Genomic DNA, 19489 nt, shown 5'->3' with positions numbered 1-19489 from the left:
TCTTTCTTTCTCTCTTCTTTCCTTTTATTTCTCTCTCCTTATTCTTTCTGTCTCTATCTCTCTCTCTCTCTCTTCCTCTCTCCGTCCAGCGGCCCAGAAAGTGTGCCACTTGCAAGGAATCAATGTGACAGACTTTACCCGTGCCATCCTCACTCCCCGCATCAAAGTGGGTAGGGAAGTAGTGCAGAAGGCCCAGACCAAGGAACAGGTACACTTGTGGTGTCCTTCTTCCTCTCCTCTCCATTTCAAACTCTGAACCTTACCATTAGGAATCAGTAACAAGTGTCTCATGCCCATTTTATTTGCCTTTTTTATCTTCCTGTTACCTCCCTCAATCTCCCTCTGGCTCCCCTTCCTTCTCTCCTCTGTCCCTTTATCATCCTTTCTGTCCATCTCCTCCATCCACTCCTCCCTCTTTCTCCTCCAATTCTCCCTATCTCTTCCCCTCTCTTTCTCTCCTCGACTCCTCTCTCCTCTACTCCTCCTTTTCTTTCCTCTACTCCTTCCTTTCTCCTCCGCATCCCAGGCTGACTTTGCCATTGAGGCCTTGGCCAAGGCCATGTATGAGCGCCTGTTTCGCTGGATTCTGGCAAGGGTCAACAAGACTCTGGACAAGTCTAAACGCCAGTCCTCCTCCTTTCTAGGCATCCTAGACATTGCTGGCTTTGAGATCTTCGAGGTGAGATTTGTACCTTAATCAAAAAAGAATAAAATCCTTCTACCTGTAGTGCTGTTTATCGTTTAGTGTTTTTGGGAGAGTTGTCGAGTTTTGGAGAAATCAGCCATTAAGATGTCTACTGTGAACTTGAAAGCTCAAGAGCAATGTATTTTTCCAGAAATCCTGACCCATTAACTTAAGATCAACCACAGACATTGTTATGAGCAGTTTTTATGTGGGAGCTACTTTCTTTCGACCAAACTACACCTGCCAATCGTTTCACCGTGCAGAAGAAAGCGTGCATCTACTCATGGACAATAAGCTTGTGCTCTTACAATTGGCGGTTGTCGTTTGGTAGAGGTGAAAATAGTTTCTACATGAAACTGCAGACATGGTTCCTAATGGACAAATAACCAATAGTTAAGAGTACAGTTGGGTTGTCCTTGATGTAGACTTGCTGTTCATATGTCCATATGCCTCTGTATGACCTCTGCCCTGCAGGACAATTCGTTTGAGCAGCTGTGCATCAACTACACCAACGAGCGCCTGCAGCAGCTGTTCAACCACACCATGTTCATTCTGGAGCAGGAGGAGTACAAGAGGGAGGGCATCGAGTGGAGCTTCATTGACTTCGGGCTGGACCTGCAGCCCTGTATTGAGCTGATAGAGAGGCCGGTCAGCACAGGGAGGGGTGGGAAAGGGTGGGGGGTGAGGGGGAAAGTTAGGGATGTGAGTGAGAGGGATAGGTTTTGGGGGGTTGGGGGAGGGGATCCTTGAGCAGATAATGAGAGACACATAGACAGACAGTACACATCAAGTCCAGTCACCGCTTGCATAAACACGTCTGCCGAGAGCTGTTATTTACAGAGGCATGCACACACATAATATTGCTCCCAACATGCACACATACTCATGTCAGACCATCTCTCCCGTTTACAATACTGCCCCATGAACCCACACTGTACACAACATACTTCCAATGCACACTTGAGAATGCTAAAAGTGCAACCCAAATGTGATAGAATAGCTTTTATTCACTTTCACTCTATGTATATTCTGTCTTTCTCACTCTCTTTCTCTGTCTGTCTGTCTCTCTCTTTCTCCAGAACAACCCTCCTGGTATCTTGGCTCTGCTGGATGAGGAGTGCTGGTTCCCTAAGGCCACAGACCTGTCCTTCGTGGAGAAGCTGATGAACACACACAGCACACACTGTAAATTCTCCAAGCCCAAAAGCCTGAAAGACAAGACCATGTTTTCTGTGTTGCACTACGCAGGCAAGGTAAAAACAGATGTTGATTCTAATTAGATTTACTGATTCATGTTTATGTTGGATTCAGTTATAAAGCAGTTTACTAATGTTCAGCAATGTTTGCATTTTCCAAGTTTAAATGGTTTGCAATTTACCAATACAAGACGATTCTGAATATGTTTTTTTCAACAACAACTCTATACAAACTTGCAATCCTGTAGTCAGGGAGATCAAAGTGAGTGGAAAAGTCAGACTCAGTACCCAAGGCCCCAATGGGGAAAGGGCCCTCGAAAAGCTTGGAATTAAAATATGTTGAATGAAAAAGCAGAAATGGGGAGAGGGCAAATTGCAACATCTTTATGGGGCCCAAAATACTTAGCAGCACCCCTGCCTTTAGGTGCCTCAGACGCTTGCCAACGGAAATGGAACTGTGTTTTCTTTGAAGCCATCTTTCCCAGAACTGTTCCAAGCTCACTAGTTATTTGTCCATGTTCCCCAGGTGGACTACAACGGCGCAAGCTGGCTGACCAAAAACATGGACCCTCTGAATGACAACGTGACGGCTCTGCTAAACAACTCTTCAAGTCCCTTCATCCAGGACCTGTGGAAGGACGGTGAGCTGGTTGGGTTCATACATGTTTTCTAAATTTGTTGTGACACTAAGGAAGCAGAGAGGGTTGGTGTCTTTCGGTCTCGCTTGCATCTCCCATCCCTCCCGGTCTCTCCCCTTTCCCGCTCTTCCCCTTTCCTTATCTCTCTCCAGTTGACCGTGTGGTGGGTCTAGACACCCTCACCAAGATGTCAGAGAGCTCTACCCCCAGCTCCACCAAGTCTAAGAAGGGCATGTTCCGCACGGTGGGCCAGCTCTACAAGGAGTCCCTGGGCAAGCTCATGACCACCCTGCACAATACACAGCCCAACTTTGTGCGCTGCATCATCCCAAACCACAAGAAGATGGTGGGTTACTCCCTAGCAACCTCCCTCGGATCTATCTTGTCAAATAAAATCAAAAAATGTGTTTTGCCTTTTTTTCCAAATACAAATATGGAGGGAAATTCTTGAAATGCGTCTGACTGACTCTTGTTCTCTCCCCTTCGGGCGAAACATTTGCACTTATGCACTTAACCCATTTATCCAAGCCACTTGTGTGAATCTTTCACACTCAATCAACCGTCTAATCTGCATACCAATCACCCAAGGGACTTTTACCTTTGCATTCCTCCGACCCCTTCCTGTCAAAAAGAAGAAAGAACCAACCCAAGCTCTCATACTACGCTACCTTGACCCTCGTCCTCAACCATTGTTCTCCCTTCCACCGTCCATAAGCATTATTTCTCTCATTAATTGGTTGATAAAGCATGTATCCATCCATCCAGCAATACCATCCATCCAGCAATACCATTCATCCATTCAGCCATCCATTTATCCCATCCATCCATGTATTCCATCCATCACAGCCATCTATCTCATTCATTCATCCATCTATCTACACATCTCTTTGTTGGCAGGCCGGTAAAATGGACACCAACCTGGTTCTGGACCAGCTGAGGTGTAACGGGGTCCTGGAGGGGATCCGGATTTGCAGGCAGGGATTTCCCAACCGCATCGTGTTCCAGGAGTTTCGTCAACGGTAAGGAACCAAAGACCCTCATGAGGAACCCTCGTAGACTGGACCTTGAATATGAGTAGTTCCAAAAACTGTTTACAATACACTAAGGTCAAGTTGTGATCAAATAAAACTGGTTATATTGCAACAACTAGTTGTGGCCAGTGTTGGAATTTTGGTTAGGCTTGCTTTGTTTGATAATTGGTCGGTAATTGGGTAAACATTCTATAGGCAAAGAGTTCTCCAATCTATACTGTTATCTTTCACTATTTTTTTGGGGGGTGGGGGCTTTTCTAATAGAACAGACAAATCCTTTCTCTATTTACAGCTATGAAATTCTTGCTGCCAATGCCATTCCCAAAGGCTTCATGGATGGGAAACAGGCTTGCTGTGTTATGGTTAGTGTTATTTAAATCAGTTGAACAGAGTAAACCAAGGAGGAGGAACAGAGGATTATTTTTTCCACCTAAAGCTACTGATGATGTCTTCTCCTGCCCCAACAATCTTGGCATTCAACACGACATTTTAGGTTCAACCAGACTGCATGCCTATCACCAAACAGGAAAACTCCCTACTGCAAGCACAGTGGTTCTCCTAAGGCTTACCCTAGACTGAATCTTTCTTCTCTTCTCCTCCCAGGTGAAGCACCTGGACCTAGATACTAACCTGTACCGTATCGGTCAGAGCAAGATGTTCTTCAGGACAGGGGTGCTGGCCCAGCTGGAGGAGGAGAGGGACCTTAAACTCACCATCGTCATCATTGCCTTCCAGGCGCAAGCCAGAGCCTTCTTGGCTCGCAAGTAAGGAATTTTCACACACACTATCAAACGCACACACGTACACTCTATCACACATGCATACACACACACACACGACTGACACTCCTTCTCTTTAGAACACACCCTGAGACATAGATGCACACATTCACTGGATCTGCACACACACTCATGCTTGCACTCTGACTTAGATACTGTCTCTTACAAATATACTTAACTTGCACATTATCTCTCTTTCTTCTTTTCTTTTATTTATTTTTCTTACACACACGCGCACGTCCCCTTCTTTCTCCTGTTTCCCTGCAGGATGTTCAGTAAGAGGCAGGCCCAGCTGACTGCCATGAAGGTGATTCAGAGGAACTGTGCTTGCTACCTCAAACTCAAGAATTGGCAGTGGTGGAGGCTCTTCACCAAGGTACACAGACACACACACATCACACTGTGTCACACACATACTCCAGATAAATCTAAAGCAAGCATTCAAAATAAAGGAATAGAATCACACCTAACACTAGGTGACGCTACCATTGGTGGGGTTTTGACTGGATGTCTCTGTTGTCCATTCCACAGGTCAAGCCCCTCCTCCAGGTGACTAGACAGGAAGAAGAGATGGGTCAGAAGGATCAAGAACTTCAAAAGACCAAGGAGGTGGCACAGAAGAGTCAGACTGAGCTGAAAGAAATCACCCAGAAACACATACAGGTGAGACACACACACGTACTTACTCATTCCTACACAAGTGGCACAGAGATATGCACACAAAGTACACACACAGGTGAATCTGATGCACGTGTCACAGGTGTCATTGTGTCACCCATCAGTATTGAGTTTTCCTGATCTTGTGCACACCAGGGTTCCAACTTGGTTCCTCTGACCTACAAATGTGACGGACCACCAGCTTTAGCCAGCTACACCACCAAAAAGCTAGCTATTCAATAGTGCGGGTGGGCGGTATTTATACTGAGGAGTGAATTTAACCCATTCAACTTTGTTACACATTCAAGAAAATGCATTTATCCAGACACACACAGGGACACACACACAAACAGTTGACACACACACTCCTTATCCCTAGCTGGAGAAGGAGCACACTCAGCTCCAGGAGAAGCTCAATACAGAAACAGAGCTATATGCCGAGGCGGAGGAGATGAGGATTCGTTTGGAGTCAAAGAAGCAGGAGATGGAGGAGGTGCTGCATGAAATGGAGGCCCGGTTGGAAGAGGAGGAGGAGCGCAGCCAGAGCCTCCAGCAGGAGAAGAGGCACATGGAGCAGCAGCTACAGGTGGGAGACAAAATGTCCAACCTCATAAATAACTTAATTAGTTAGGAATTATTGTGTGTCTGGAGGAAGAGGATGAATGTGAGTTATAATGTGGCAAAAAGGCTTCCTGTGTTCACTATCTCTTATGATAGCTAAAAGGACCAAATGAAGTCGTGTATAATCAAACAGCAAGGTAGTCTGCCATTCAGTTGATAATGGGTTTGACCAAAAACAAAAGCACATCACAGTTTTTTACAAACGCTAAGACCAATTTTTCAATACTTGCGTCACATTTTCAAAACTCTTCATACAGTTCTCCTAACCAACTTTCAGCTTCGCAAGCAGTTATTTCACCATCCAAAATGCACTAAAACTACAAAAACACTTCATACATGTCTCATACTTACAGACGCTCTTATCCAGAGTGACTTACAGTAAGTACAGGGGCAGGAGGCAAGTAGGGTAAAGTGCCTTGCCCAAGGACACAACATAATTTGGCACGGCCGGTATCGAACCGGTAATCTTTTTATTAATTGCCCAATTCCGTAACCGCTCAGCCATCTGACCCGCTTCATATTAAATTATTCTTCCATTACACTAGCAAAGGTTGTCACCTAACAAGCAGACTGTGTCACATATAAACCATTGACCTAAAACGCATTAGCAACAGGTAGCATTACACAATGTTATCTTTTGTAAAATCTCTTTACAAAAAAGAATGACACCTCTCATTCTCACATTAATTGCAGTATATATTTCAGGAATAATTCAGACATGATGTATTATGCATCAATATGACATATTGACAAATATTTTTTTTTTTTTACAATCACTGACACTAATTTCTGAACCTTGATGTCCTTTTTCTGTAGATATACTGTAGATATTAAACTCAAAAACAGTCATTACTTGTAACACAGACTGTCACATGTTCAAAGCATAGCATTGAATGTTCATATCTTTAAAGACACCTTGTGCATGCAGAATCATTAGTTCAAATAATGAATTTATCATGAAATACCATACACTGTCAAAAAAAAAGTAAATTATACTTGTTTTTTTCTGTTTTTCTTTCTGTTTTTTACATAAGAATTACAGCCAAATGTTGTTACTTAAAAATACACTAAAATATCTTTTTTTTTTACAAATATTAATAACATTTTGCCGAAAATGTTCTGTTAAAACTAGTGCTGTCAAACGATTAAAATATTTAATCGCGATTAATCGCATTAATGTCATAGTTAACTCGTGATTAATCACAATTAATCGCATTTTTATCTATTCTAAATGTCCCTTGATTTCTTTTTGTCCCATTCTTTTTTCAAATTTTAATGCTCTTATCAACATGGAAAAGTGGTTTGTATTGCCTCGTGCAAATATTTTGTTTATTGAAAACAACATTGCAATCGCCTGGCTTTGACGAGGGGGCTGAGAATTCGCATCAGCTGTGTGCTTGGCCATCAAGTGGTATTTCAAACTGGACGTGCTGCGATGATAGCTCAGTTTACAACGACAAAACACACAGATCACTTTGGTCTTGTCAATGGAACCATTTGGCAACTTTTTTAAAGTAAACTTTCCATTCAGAATCTTATTGGCATCCATTTCGGCGTCTCGCACTCGCCATCCACTCAAAACGTAACGTTAGCCAACTACCAGAGAATGTCTAATATCCGTAAACGGGCTCTGCTACTACTCTTTAGCCGGCTCGCAAGCCAATCAAGTGCGTGCCTGTTGTTTTGTTTCTGGTCTAGCTAGATCCGGTGTGGTGTTGTAGTTTTTCTAACGTGGGTAGTTGTTGCAACAGCATGTGAAAAAAACTACAAAGTTTGCTAGGCCAAAAAGAGCGTTAATCGCGCGATAAAAAATTGACGCCGTTAATTTGGGTTTGCGTTAACGCCGTTAATAACGCGTTAAACTGACAGCACTAGTTAAAACACATAACTTCACTTTATCAAAACTAGCTATTTTATCAGTTATTTAGCAGATATTTACTTTCATCCAACGGACAAATAACTTAATAACATAATTTTTGGTTTAGACAAAGGAACGTTGAATTGTGAACTGAGCTGGGGTAGTTGACGTCGTGCAATCCCAGCATGCACCAGTCAATATCAAAGACTACAAAAGCCTGCAAAAGCCTTTTTGGGGCTATCTCGTTGTTTATGATCATAGACCAATGCACTTATAGTAAAGCTCTCTCTTGGAAGTCGCTTTTGATAAAAGCTTCTGCTAAATGAATACATTTAAAGAGTAGGACGAAGGAAAGTTGATTAGATAGTTGTGTAGCGGCAACGCTCCTGTTACCCAGAATGCCCCGCGGCAATCTGAAAAACTCCAACGTTAAAGGTTTAAACTTAGTTACATAAGCATTTTTTTGAGTTTGGTTGTTGTGTTCGTTCTGTTTTTATATGTGTAATGTTTATATGTGTCTGTAGTTTGGATACATTAAGTGTTCACCCTGAGTGTGAATGTTGTCCAGTTAGAAACCGATCTAACCTGATTTTGAACTAATTAGCTACGAGATATATTACTTACCAATTCGTACAGCTTGCTGGCGCCACAGGTGTAATCTGAAGTGCTGGCAATGTCTGCAATATTTGGATACTGATAACAGGATCTGAATGTTGTGTGTTAAACATGTTTAATCATTAAAACTTAATTAGGGTTTTTTCACAGTTTTATTTATTGAAAATGCAGTTTTTTTACATTTAGTCATTTGGCAGACGCTCTTATCCGGAGTGACTTACAGTGAGTACAGGGACTCCCCCGAGGCAAGCAGGGTTAAGTGTCCAAGTTGCCCAAGGACAAAATGTCATTTAGCTCGGCTGGGAATCGAACTGGCGACCTTCAGATTACTAGCCCGATTCCCTAACCGCTCAGCCACCAGGTGACTCCCTCACCTTTTTCCAGAGAAGTTAAATTAATAAAAGTCATACTTACCGGTAAAGAGCAGCCTGTAATGTGATATTACAGATAAATCTCTTATATTTGGTACTGGAAAATTAAAATTATTTAACGGTTAATTGATGTTAATGAAAACATTTTTTTTTACCTTAATTTAATGGGTGTAATCTGGTGTCCCAGCTGCCAGATTGTTCCTGTTTTTTTACACTGTTTTTTTTTTACAGTGTAGGAACATTCACGTAGATCATCCACACACAAAATACCCACAGTTTCATCAAGTAGTTGTTTATACAATCATTAAATATTATACTACAAAATATGTGATACATGTTTCATAAGATACTACATCACCATAAATGGACTAAGAGAGAATAGCAAAGACAGTGGAATCATTGAGCAAAATCAGAAATGTATAGATGAAATACAATCAAATGAATAAATGTAAATGTAATCAAATAACAAAATGTCTTTGTTTTTTTTTGTATCAAAGCAAACATAATAAGCTACAAAAGAAAACTATGCTACAGTACTTGAACATGTACTGCAGTGTTCCTCACCTGGCTCAAAAAACAAACAAACAAAGCAAAATAAAGGATTGATTACTCTCCTACATTTCCATCAACCCTGTCTTGTGGATTTGGCCACAAGTTTTCATTAACATCGCAATAGATTTGACAAACATCTCTGAAAGAATCTCCAGGCATGGCGAATTCTGGCCTGACGCTGATCTGCCGTGATGTAATTGCATGCCTCATCCATGGCCTGGAAAATAGTAACTTGTTCATGAGGGTGGTTATCGTACACCTCCATGTGAAGAATTCCTCAATAGGGTTGAGGAAGGGAGAGTATGGGGGCAAGTACAAGGCTGTAAATTGACAAAGCAAATACAAGGCCTGCATACCTACAGATGCTGCTGGTTTTCAAATCTGAAAACATGATGGTTTAGTCCAATTTGTTTATGTTTCATGGTAATTGGTGTCAATGGATCCCATTATACTAAAACTTTCATGTTCTAAACTTGGAATATTGTTTTTCAGTTTCTATAAAACTATGCATTAAGAGTAACCCTTACGGAAAGAAAATATATTTACCAATATATGATTTGAAATACATTTTAATATATTGTTGATATATTATTTTCCACTACATTGACCAATATATTATATATGGAAATACATGGGACAATATATTGATGATAAATATATTACTAATATATTATAAACTATAATATATATTCATGTAATATATTGCAATATATTGCAGAATACAGCAATGATTGCCATTTTCCATATATTGCAATATATGGAACATGAATATATAATATGTGGTTATATATCCCAAAATATATGCAATTATGTATTCATAAATAACCACCATAATCTATGCCGCTTTATATGGGAAAATGTATGGGTCATTTTTGTAAAGATATAGTGTCACATGTATGCTTCATATATGGTAGAATATATTTTAAATATATGTAAAATTATATGGAAAGATATATTGTACATATATGAGAACATGCACATACAATGTACAGATATATATGGTGATATTTACATTTAGTCATTTAGCAGACGATCTTATCCAGTGACTTACAGTAAGTTACAGTAAGTACAGGGACATACCCTGAGGCAAGTAGGGTGAATTGCCTTGCCCAAGGACACAGCTTCATTTTAGCGCTTCCGGGGATCGAACTGGCAACCTTCTGATTAATAGCCTGATTCCCTAACCGCTCAGCCATCTACAAGGTATTCTAATGAGGTTGTCAACGGCAGTATTTCAAATGGAATCCCGAATCAAACAGTACCACCTGTTAAGTGAAAATTTGCCCCCAAAAACGTAAATACCATAAGATTGACATTTATTTATATATGCCTGAATTAGAGCTGTTTGAGCTTGGACCAAATGTGACTATGATTGCCATAGGAGAAACGTCTTATTTTGTTATTCAGTAACTGAACACAATAAAGTCTAGATCTTAGAATGGCTCAATTGGATGAGAGGTTGTGCTGGTATTCAAAGGGTTCTAGGCTCAAATCCAGGCCTTGGTGTTTTTTTTTTTTTGCAAAACAGTTTCTAGTTTTCTGGGTAATCCCGGTGTAACTATCTATTATGTCAATTTTACAATATTTTGCCATTTTGAAGGAGGAATTCGCCATTGCTGCTTGCAGCTATATTTTTTACATATAATTCAAATATATTCTACCATATATTAAACATACATGTGGCACTATATATTTACATATATTACAAATACATTTTCCCATATAAATCGGAAATACATTATGGTGGTATTTATAGATATAAAATTGCATATATTTTGGGATATATAAACACATATATTATATATTCATGTTGAATATGTTGCAATATATGGAAAACGGCAATCATTGCTGTATTCTGCAATATATTGCAATATATTAAATGAATATATATTATAGTTTATAATATATTAGTAATATATTTATCAGCAATACATTATCCCATGTATTTCCGTACAATATAATTATTAAATCCCATATATGGACATATATTGCCTAATATATCACATCATATTTTCCAATATACTGCAATATATTTTCCTTCCGTAAGGGCTTGCCACACTCTATCTGCGGTCTCTCGAATCCGTCTTGGATCTGAGCTGCCTCGTGCAGTTTCCAAACATATAACAACCCAGACAAGCCACACTCTACCTGTGGTCTCTCGAATCCGTCTTTGATCCGAGCTGCCTCGTGCAGTTTCCAAACATATAACAACCCAGACAAGCCGCACTCTATCTGCGGTCTCTCGAATCCGTCTTGGATCCGAGCTGCCTCGTGCAGTTTCCAAACATATAACAACCCAGACAAGCCGCACTCTACCTGCGGTCTCTCGAATCCGTCTTAGATCCGAGCTGCTCCAAACATATGACAAAACACATGCACTCTTGCAGTCTTTGTCATTTCTCAATTAAAATAAAAAAATAAAAAAAATAATAAAGTAAAATTATAATAATAATAGAAACTACAGAATAACAAAATACAATAACTCAACAAAAATTGATAAAATGTAACACATAAGCAATAGTGCAAGTTAAACACAAGCCGCAATCTTTGCGGGAATGCAAAGCAAATCTGTTAAAACAATAATATAACTACTACCAGTTGTAAGGCCCTTCTGAGATAAAAATTAGGTAGGTTTTAAGCTGGTTTTAAGCTGTCTTTTAAAAATGTCTAGCGTATTTGCTTCTCTGATATTTATGGGTAATTTATTCCATAGTTTTGGGGCGTAATTGGCAAAGGCAGCATCACCAATCTTCTTATGGCTGCTTCCGGCGACCTCTAATAGGCCTGCATTTGATGATCGCAGTGTTCTAGCTGGTGTGTAGTTTATAAGAGAGTTAGCAATGTAGCTAGGTCCTTGTCCGTGTAGAGCTTTGTATGTGAGCAATAGGACCTTAAAGTCAATTCTGAAGGTAACAGGGAGCCAGTGTAAAGTAGCTAGGACAGGACTAATGTGTTCTCTCCTTTTAGTTTTGGTTAATAATCTAGCTGCAGAATTTTGAATGAGCTGTAGTCTTTCAGTGTTTTTTTTGGGAAGACCAGCGAAAAGTGCGTTACAGTAGTCCAGCCGGCTGGATATAAAAGCATGAATTAACTTCTCTGCATCATTTTGGTCAGGTGAAAGAAAGCAGTTTTGGTCACTTTATTAATGTGGGAGTTGAAATTCAAATCTGAGTCCAGGATTACACCGAGACTTGTCACCTCTGGTTTAAGCCAGGGGGTTAAACTTCCTAGATTCTTAGTAAGCATCTCTCTTTTGGATTTGGGGCCACATAGTAGGACTTCAGTTTTGTCTTCATTTAATTTAAGAAATTTATCATTCATCCATTTTCATGTTATGTTCTCTGATTATGTCACCGAGCGGTAACATATAAAGAGAGAAAAGTAATGGACCTAGGCAGCTTCCTTGAGCAACCCCGTAGCAGTTCTCATGTTTCTTAGACCTATGGTTTTCTAAACTAACATAAAACTTCCTTCCTGTGATACATGATTTCATCCAGTTCAATACACTATCCGTGAACCCAATAAGCTTTTCCAGTCTATTGATTAGGATGTTGTGATCAATGGTATCAATTAAATGCTGCACTGAGATCTAAAAGGATAAGGATAGAGACTTTATTTGCATCAGAGTTTAGTCTGAGGTCGCTAATTATTTTGGTGAGAGCTGTTTCAGTACTGTGATATTTCCTGAAACCTGACTGCGAGACTTCCAGAATGTTATTTTCTTCAAGAAAATAATTTAGTTGGACTGAAACTATCTTTTCCAGTACTTTACTAATAAATGGAAGGTTTGATATTGGTCTGTAATTTGCAAGTAGACTGTTATCCAATTTGGGTTTCTTTAATGGGGGCTTTCCAACAGCTGTTTTGAAGGCATCTGGGAAGATGCCAGTTGTAAGGGATGTGTTTATAATCTCTAGCACCGGACCTGAGACACTATCAAACACTCGCTTAAAGAATGTTGTGGGTATAGGATCAATATCTGAGGTTGTGGAGTTAGATTTGTTGACAATTTTGGAACACTAAGTGTGATACAGGTAAATGTGCTCATGGTTATGTTGCAGAATCTACTGATGTCAGTTTCGACCTCACTTTTAATAATACTAGCTCTGATCAAAGTTATTTTGTTCTTGAAGGACAAAGCAAGCTCTTCACATTTAACTGCTAAGGATGGGGGTGGGACAGGTACCATGTTTAGCAGCTGGTTAATGGTGGAGAAAAGAACTGGAATTTCTGGCATTTTCTGTAATAATGTTGGAGAAATATTCTTTCCTTGCTAGACGGATGTTTTTGTTATAGGTGGTTAATGTATCTTTGTAGATATTGTAGTGGATAGTGATCTTTGTTTTCCTCCATTTTCTCTCTGCTGCACGGCATTTTCTTTTCGTTTCACTAACATTTTTATTTCTCAGCCATGGGGAGGTTCTGCTTGTGCACTTCTTTTTGGTTTTCAGTGGTGCAACAGAGTCTAACACAGATAATAGTGCATCATTGAGGTTCTCTACCATTTCATTCAGAGAGCAATCATGACTAGTTGGCTCATATAGAGCAAATTGTTCAGAAAATGTCATCATAGCTGTATCGTCTAAATGTCTTCTTTGGACTAAGAATTGTTTTGTGTTTTTTGTTAGGATAATTTCCACATTAAAAAGTATAAAATGGTGGTCTGAGAGGGGTAGATCAGTTATTGAGATATTATTGATCTTTAGTCCAGTTGATATCACTAGATCTAGTGTGTTTCCGTGCCGGTGTGTTGGGTCTGTTATGTGTTGAATTAGATTGAAACTGTCAAGGAGATTTAAGAGCTCAATAGTTCTTGGGTCTGCTTTTTTATTTACTTGGATATTTAAGTCTCTGTTTAAAACTACTTTGTCATATCTAGTGACACATAGTGATAATAGTTCAGAGAATTCTTGTATGAATATTGGCGAGTGCTTGGGTGGCCGATATATAATAACAAAAAGTATTGATTCGGTTTTGAGCTCTATAGCAAGATATTCATATGATGTGAATTCACCTAGCTCAGTGATTTTGAACAACAGTTTAGAGGAGAAAATAGCTGCGACTCCTCCACCTTTTTTTGATTTCCAAGAAACTTGGTGAAAGCTGTAATCGGGTGGACACACTTCTATCAGAGTTGCTGTTGCCGTGTCATTGTTTAGCCAGGTTTCTGTTAGACAGATGCAGTCTAAGTTGTTTTCTTTGATCAGATCATTAACTAAATTTTTTTTGTTAGTAGTAGTTTGTAGTTATTTAGTTTAGTTAACATTTAGAAGGGCCAGTTTCATCTGTGGGGTATTAACAGATAAAACAGGTGTTGATAAATCTGTTGGAAGAATATGGATAGGTCTGTGACTTCTAACACTAGTTTCAGGTTTATAACCATGCATTTTACCATTTTCTGTTTGTGATGATGACCGGTATGTCTAATAAAATAGCATGGTGGCTGTCCTAGAGTACCGTTTCTTTGAGAAAGCCTATGACACTGAGCTGTTCCATCACAAGGGAATTCATCCGGGGGTACAGATCTGTGCAGGGCCCATGACCTTGCAGGAGGCTGTTTGAATGTTCTGTTCTGTTCCATGGGAGGTTGATTGGGATGCGTCAGTCAGCTTAGACACAACAGGGATAGGGAGAGAAACTTGATTTGTGGTCAGGAGCACGTGACTGATGTTTGCTGTTAGTAATCGAGATCCTCTACGGTTTGGGTGGAGTCCGTCAGCTTGAAAACGGTCTGCACAGTTCCAGAACACATTGAAACTAGAGAGGGTACAATTTCTGGGAAAATTTTAGGGTGTGCTTGCTTGCGTATTTAAATTACATTTTAAAACTGATATTTCTGTATATTTTATATTAAAATGCATAGCCTACTTATTATTTATAAATATTACATAGATTTAAAAGCATTTTTTTTTTCTGCTCATTTACAACTCAAAATACTAAGAGTGAAGAGTAGAATGAAATAGTTGTCTTCTCATTTCCCCTGCAAGAGGGAATGGTGAACAGCAAACTCATAGTTGACTCAAAACGAATACATTTGGCAGACCGGTGTAAAAATTGACCTAATCTCTATGACTTAAACGTAATTGTAAGTTTTTCCCTTCTCATGATATTTTCAGGCATTTAGCCTACTCATATTGCATTCATTCATTAATAAAGAACCCCCTTTGAAGCTTATTTTAACAACAACGTTACCAGCAGTAGCTATCTCAGATGGAATCGCGATTCAAATAGTATCATCTGCTAACTGAAAATATGTCAAAACGTAAATAAGCTTGACATTTATTTAGGGGAAAATCACTCATTCATAAAAATGTCAGTGGTAGCGATCATTGTCATTAACAAGGCAAAATGCGATATAGCCCTGCTATGTGGAGAAGCTGCGCCGGTAAATTGTAGGCTACAACTACTACTAGACTACGGTTGCCCCCCCCCCCCCCCCCAAATTAAAATTCTGTGCCTGATGTCATGGGCGTCAGCAGCCTTTTGAATGTGGGGCGGACACATTTTGCCGGGGGGTCTGGGGGTTTCTCCCCCGTAATTTTTTTAAAGATGTTGATGCAATTTCCCGCATTCTGGTGCATTTACCACAACTATTACTACCATAGTTGTTATACATATATTGAGGGAATGGACATTTAAATATTTTGAAAACTAAACTTCCCAATAAGCAATGGGACATCTTCAACTACCTGTCACCTTTCAGCACTCCCCTCAGCAACAGAGCTGTCTCCACTGCCCCTGCATGCTGCCCCTGCCTCTGACTCACTCTCAACCACCTATATCAGGAGACATGGAGATGCATTGAGCATTCTTTCATATTGATAATTGACATAAGCTTAATTTAGATTGTTCATATGAAGATTTCTGAGATGTAAATCATGTTATCAGCGTATCAAATTCACAATTGGTATAGGTTTAGAAGCCTAATAATTATGAAAGCTACATCAAAAATGTGCATCTCCCTAAAGCATGATTGGACAGTTCATAAATGGTCAAATGTGTGTTCAAACCAGAATCAGAATTGGTGTTTATTCGCCATGAAAGTTTACACAAACAAGGAATTTACTTTGGCAGGAGAGCCTACCTAGGCAGCCATTAGCGGCGCCAATTAGAAAGGTTACAAAGCATAACATGAGGAGAGAGGAGAGAAAAAGGCAGCCCCCAGACAATGCTCCTGCAGGAGTAGTGGGGAACAGGCAAAAACCTCAGCACATAAGCCCACAAACATTTACAACATAACATTACAAAACTTGCAATGGGAAAAGGGGGGGGGGTAGACCAACAGCATCTGGACCTGCAGCCATGATAGGCGCTGGACACAGACCCGCCAGCCACCCAAGGAAACAAGCAGTCGAAGGCGTTGGATGGAGGTGGGGGGGTGGTGGTATCTGTAGTAGGTGAAAGTTAGTGTGTGAGTAGGTCTGGGTTGGCGCGCTCGACCTTGGCCATAATCAGTCCGAGTCTCCCTATGCAGATTGTGTTGGCAAAGAGACGTCCTTGGTCATGACCCGGGTAGAGACCAAGCCACAGATGATGGTCGGGGAGTGGGAAGGGAAGAGCAAGATAGTCTCGCTTCAGCGCTCTCCAGGGGAGTTGTTTTCCAGCAGCGGCCTTGGCCAAGGCCTGTGCTGGTTACGGGGCCAAAAGTAGATAAGATTGGTGTAGTTGTTTAGACGAGTAGGCGTGACTAAATTTTCACGTCCACCCTTCAGGAAGGCCTCCAACTCCTCGAACCTCCTTTGCTGAGCCGCAAACTTATCCCTGTTGTAATCCATATTCCGCTGTAAGTTCACAGTCAGTGCTCCAACGGCTCTGCCCACCGTATCAATCAGGTCGGGCAGCCTAAGGGGGCTTTTGATGGCTGCAGCCGTTTCCTTGACTTTTCGATATACAAGCCAACCGCCTATTCCAAACAGCAGAAAGCCTGTTATCACGGTTCCGAATATAAAGATGTCTTCAACATCCTCAACGGAAAGTGCCGCTAGACACACGACACGCCAATTGTCCCACGCGTCCATCGTGTAGCCAGCTGCGAACGTCCCGTCAGGACATTTGGGTTCCCCCGAACCCGAGCTTCTCTTCGAGAAGATGGTGTCAATTACATTGAGAGACCAGCTAATTAATTCCATGCTTCTAGTTTCGGAGAGTGATGGTGAGAGAGTATCTTGAGACATACAAGACAAGACAGAGCGAAGTAGGGAAGGTCAGGGAGGGGAGGAGAGAAAAATGCGACCGCCTTCGTCGAGAGCCAAGAGAAGAAGACTACAGAAACCTGTAGTCTTTTCCACAGATCACATCCTTAGGATGTAAGCTTTCAGAAAATACATGGGTTAGGTGGTTGAATCCGTTTCCCTAAATGGCACAGCCCAAAAAAGTATCAGCCATATACTCCATTTACCAATACCGAATTTATTATGCATGGGCAGCATACTAATATGGAGAGAAGGACGTGTCTCTTGTCTCAATAGATAACATCTTGAGGGTATACGCTTTCAGAGGATATATGGTTTTAATGGTTGAATCAGTTTTGCCTTCATGTTACAGACTAACATAGTAGTAGTAATTAAATGCTACGAATTGCCAAAATTACAAGTTGAGCAACCTTGGAAGATTTGGAAGATAATTCTGAAAAAGGGTTTTTCTTTCTTTTCCAGTCGTTAGAAAAACTAGCTTGTTAGCTAAGGTTAACTCCAGATTAGCTCACGGTTGTTATGGCAATAAAAAAACACCAGCAATTTATTTTGTAGCTACTTCTCAAAAAAACATCCTTGTCATCTCTTTCTGCCTGAAACAGAGGCCTCGGTCTGAACACGGCCAAAAGCACAACATATTTCAGACCCAGATTAAGAAATCAACAAATGCTGTTCCACTTGTAATGGGTAAATAAAGTATGCTATTGCCTAGTGCTGGATGTAGGTAAAACGTTTGCTTATCTAGCTAGCTATAATCCTAATGTTTGCAGAAGGATCTTTGTGACTTAACGCTAACTAATGCTATTAGCCTATAGTCAGAGAATGTCTCATAAGGGTGCTTTGTACGGTGGCCCTGAAGTGCAAATCACACCCCCTAATATGAGTACATCCCCCAAATGAAAACACTCCCCCCCAATACGAGTCAACTCCCCCCAAATCGGATGACTTGTTCACCTCCCCCCAATACAAAAACACGCTCCCCCATTACATTAACTCAAAAACACATTACATTAACTCTGAACGGAAAGGGTAGGTACTACACTTTAGCGCTGATTGGATGCAGTAGGCTAACTAACAAGAAATCAGAAATTGATCGACAGAAGTAGGCTACAAAATGCAATAGCCTGGCAGAGTTCCGTGCACCAGAACATTTGTTTGGCTATCGAAGAATGTAGCAAATAGTAGGCTACTTTGGCAAAAGTATTTTGTGTTAAATGTAAAAATCGATAGCCAAACAACTATCCTGGGGGGTATTCGTCGTAGCTCGCTAAGCAGTTTAGCGAGCTAATTTTCAGGCTAAGGTAAAACACGCCCCTATTTTTGGTTCGTGGAAGCAAGTTTAGATAAATCACCATAGTAACATATCAATTAGCACTAACCTGCTCGAGAGCAGGCTAACGTAAGTGTAGCTGGATAAGCTTGCCACACCCCCGGAAAATTATTGGCAGCTCCCTTTTTGAGAGACCCAGCTGACCAAGGAGATATAGTTCGATTAACTTTCCATACCAATATAGTTCTTCACAATCGCCAAGATCCTTTATTTCACACGGATGAGTTTTTGTTTGAGCGATATCGATTCAGCCGACAAGGACTCATTTATTTGCAAGACCTTCTCGGGCCGTACATTGCAATTATCACACGCCGCAGCAAGCTATGCTTTATGAGCTTATGCTGCTGTATGTGAATATGTAACGCTATGTTCTAAGAAATGTCTTATCTGTTGTGCCTGTGCTTTTTATGTTTCACTGTGGGAGAGTGGGAAACGTCATATCGATTCTTTTTTATGTCTTGACGTGAAGAAATGGACAATAAAGCTACTTGAGACTTTTACTGTGCTTCAGACTCTCTGCATAGCCTTGAGGTTTTTCGTGTCAGGTAGGCTACATTTTTATACAGTATAGGCGATGCAGAAAGCATTGGCAAAGCCACAGCATGCGTTGCTGTAAGAAAAGTGTACTTGGCGCTTAACCAGCTGATGAATCAATTCATCATATTCCTGGCCATGACCCAGTCAATGAAATCAAAGAGGGATTTACACATAGGCCTACATGCATATACACATACATAGGGTGATATCAGGTAAAATGGGCCATTTAAGGTTTGGGGGTCCCAGCCCTGACAAGTAACAGGGGATTTGATTGCTTTATGGTTGCTATGGTGGGCGGGCCAATAATTCAAACAAGACTGCACCAGAAAGCTGCATGGTAAGTAGCCTGGCATACCAAATCTAATTAAACTATTATAAGGATGATAAATCTTTTTTTTTTTTTAAACATGCACATAAAAAAAACTAT

At 40.5% G+C, this 19489-nt stretch overlaps 1 protein-coding gene across 1 annotated transcript in view; it reads left to right on the top strand.

The window, feature by feature from the left end:
* LOC146253585 (myosin-11-like) overlaps nt 1–19489 on the top strand; it is a 94837-nt gene that overhangs the window by 20058 nt on the left and 55290 nt on the right. The window contains exons 11-22 of the mRNA XM_084676704.1: nt 90–208; nt 527–679; nt 1160–1333; nt 1765–1938; nt 2408–2522; nt 2672–2865; nt 3417–3538; nt 3843–3912; nt 4154–4314; nt 4597–4705; nt 4861–4992; nt 5366–5572. Coding sequence (XP_084532830.1) covers nt 90–208; nt 527–679; nt 1160–1333; nt 1765–1938; nt 2408–2522; nt 2672–2865; nt 3417–3538; nt 3843–3912; nt 4154–4314; nt 4597–4705; nt 4861–4992; nt 5366–5572 — 1730 coding nt within the window. The remainder of the gene's footprint in view (nt 1–89; nt 209–526; nt 680–1159; nt 1334–1764; nt 1939–2407; nt 2523–2671; nt 2866–3416; nt 3539–3842; nt 3913–4153; nt 4315–4596; nt 4706–4860; nt 4993–5365; nt 5573–19489) is intronic.

The sequence above is a fragment of the Hypomesus nipponensis genome, chromosome 17, assembly GCF_054491055.1.
Source record: "Hypomesus nipponensis isolate SF chromosome 17, ASM5449105v1, whole genome shotgun sequence".
Lineage (NCBI taxonomy): Eukaryota > Metazoa > Chordata > Actinopteri > Osmeriformes > Osmeridae > Hypomesus > Hypomesus nipponensis.
This window is presented reverse-complemented; position numbering and strand designations above follow the sequence as displayed.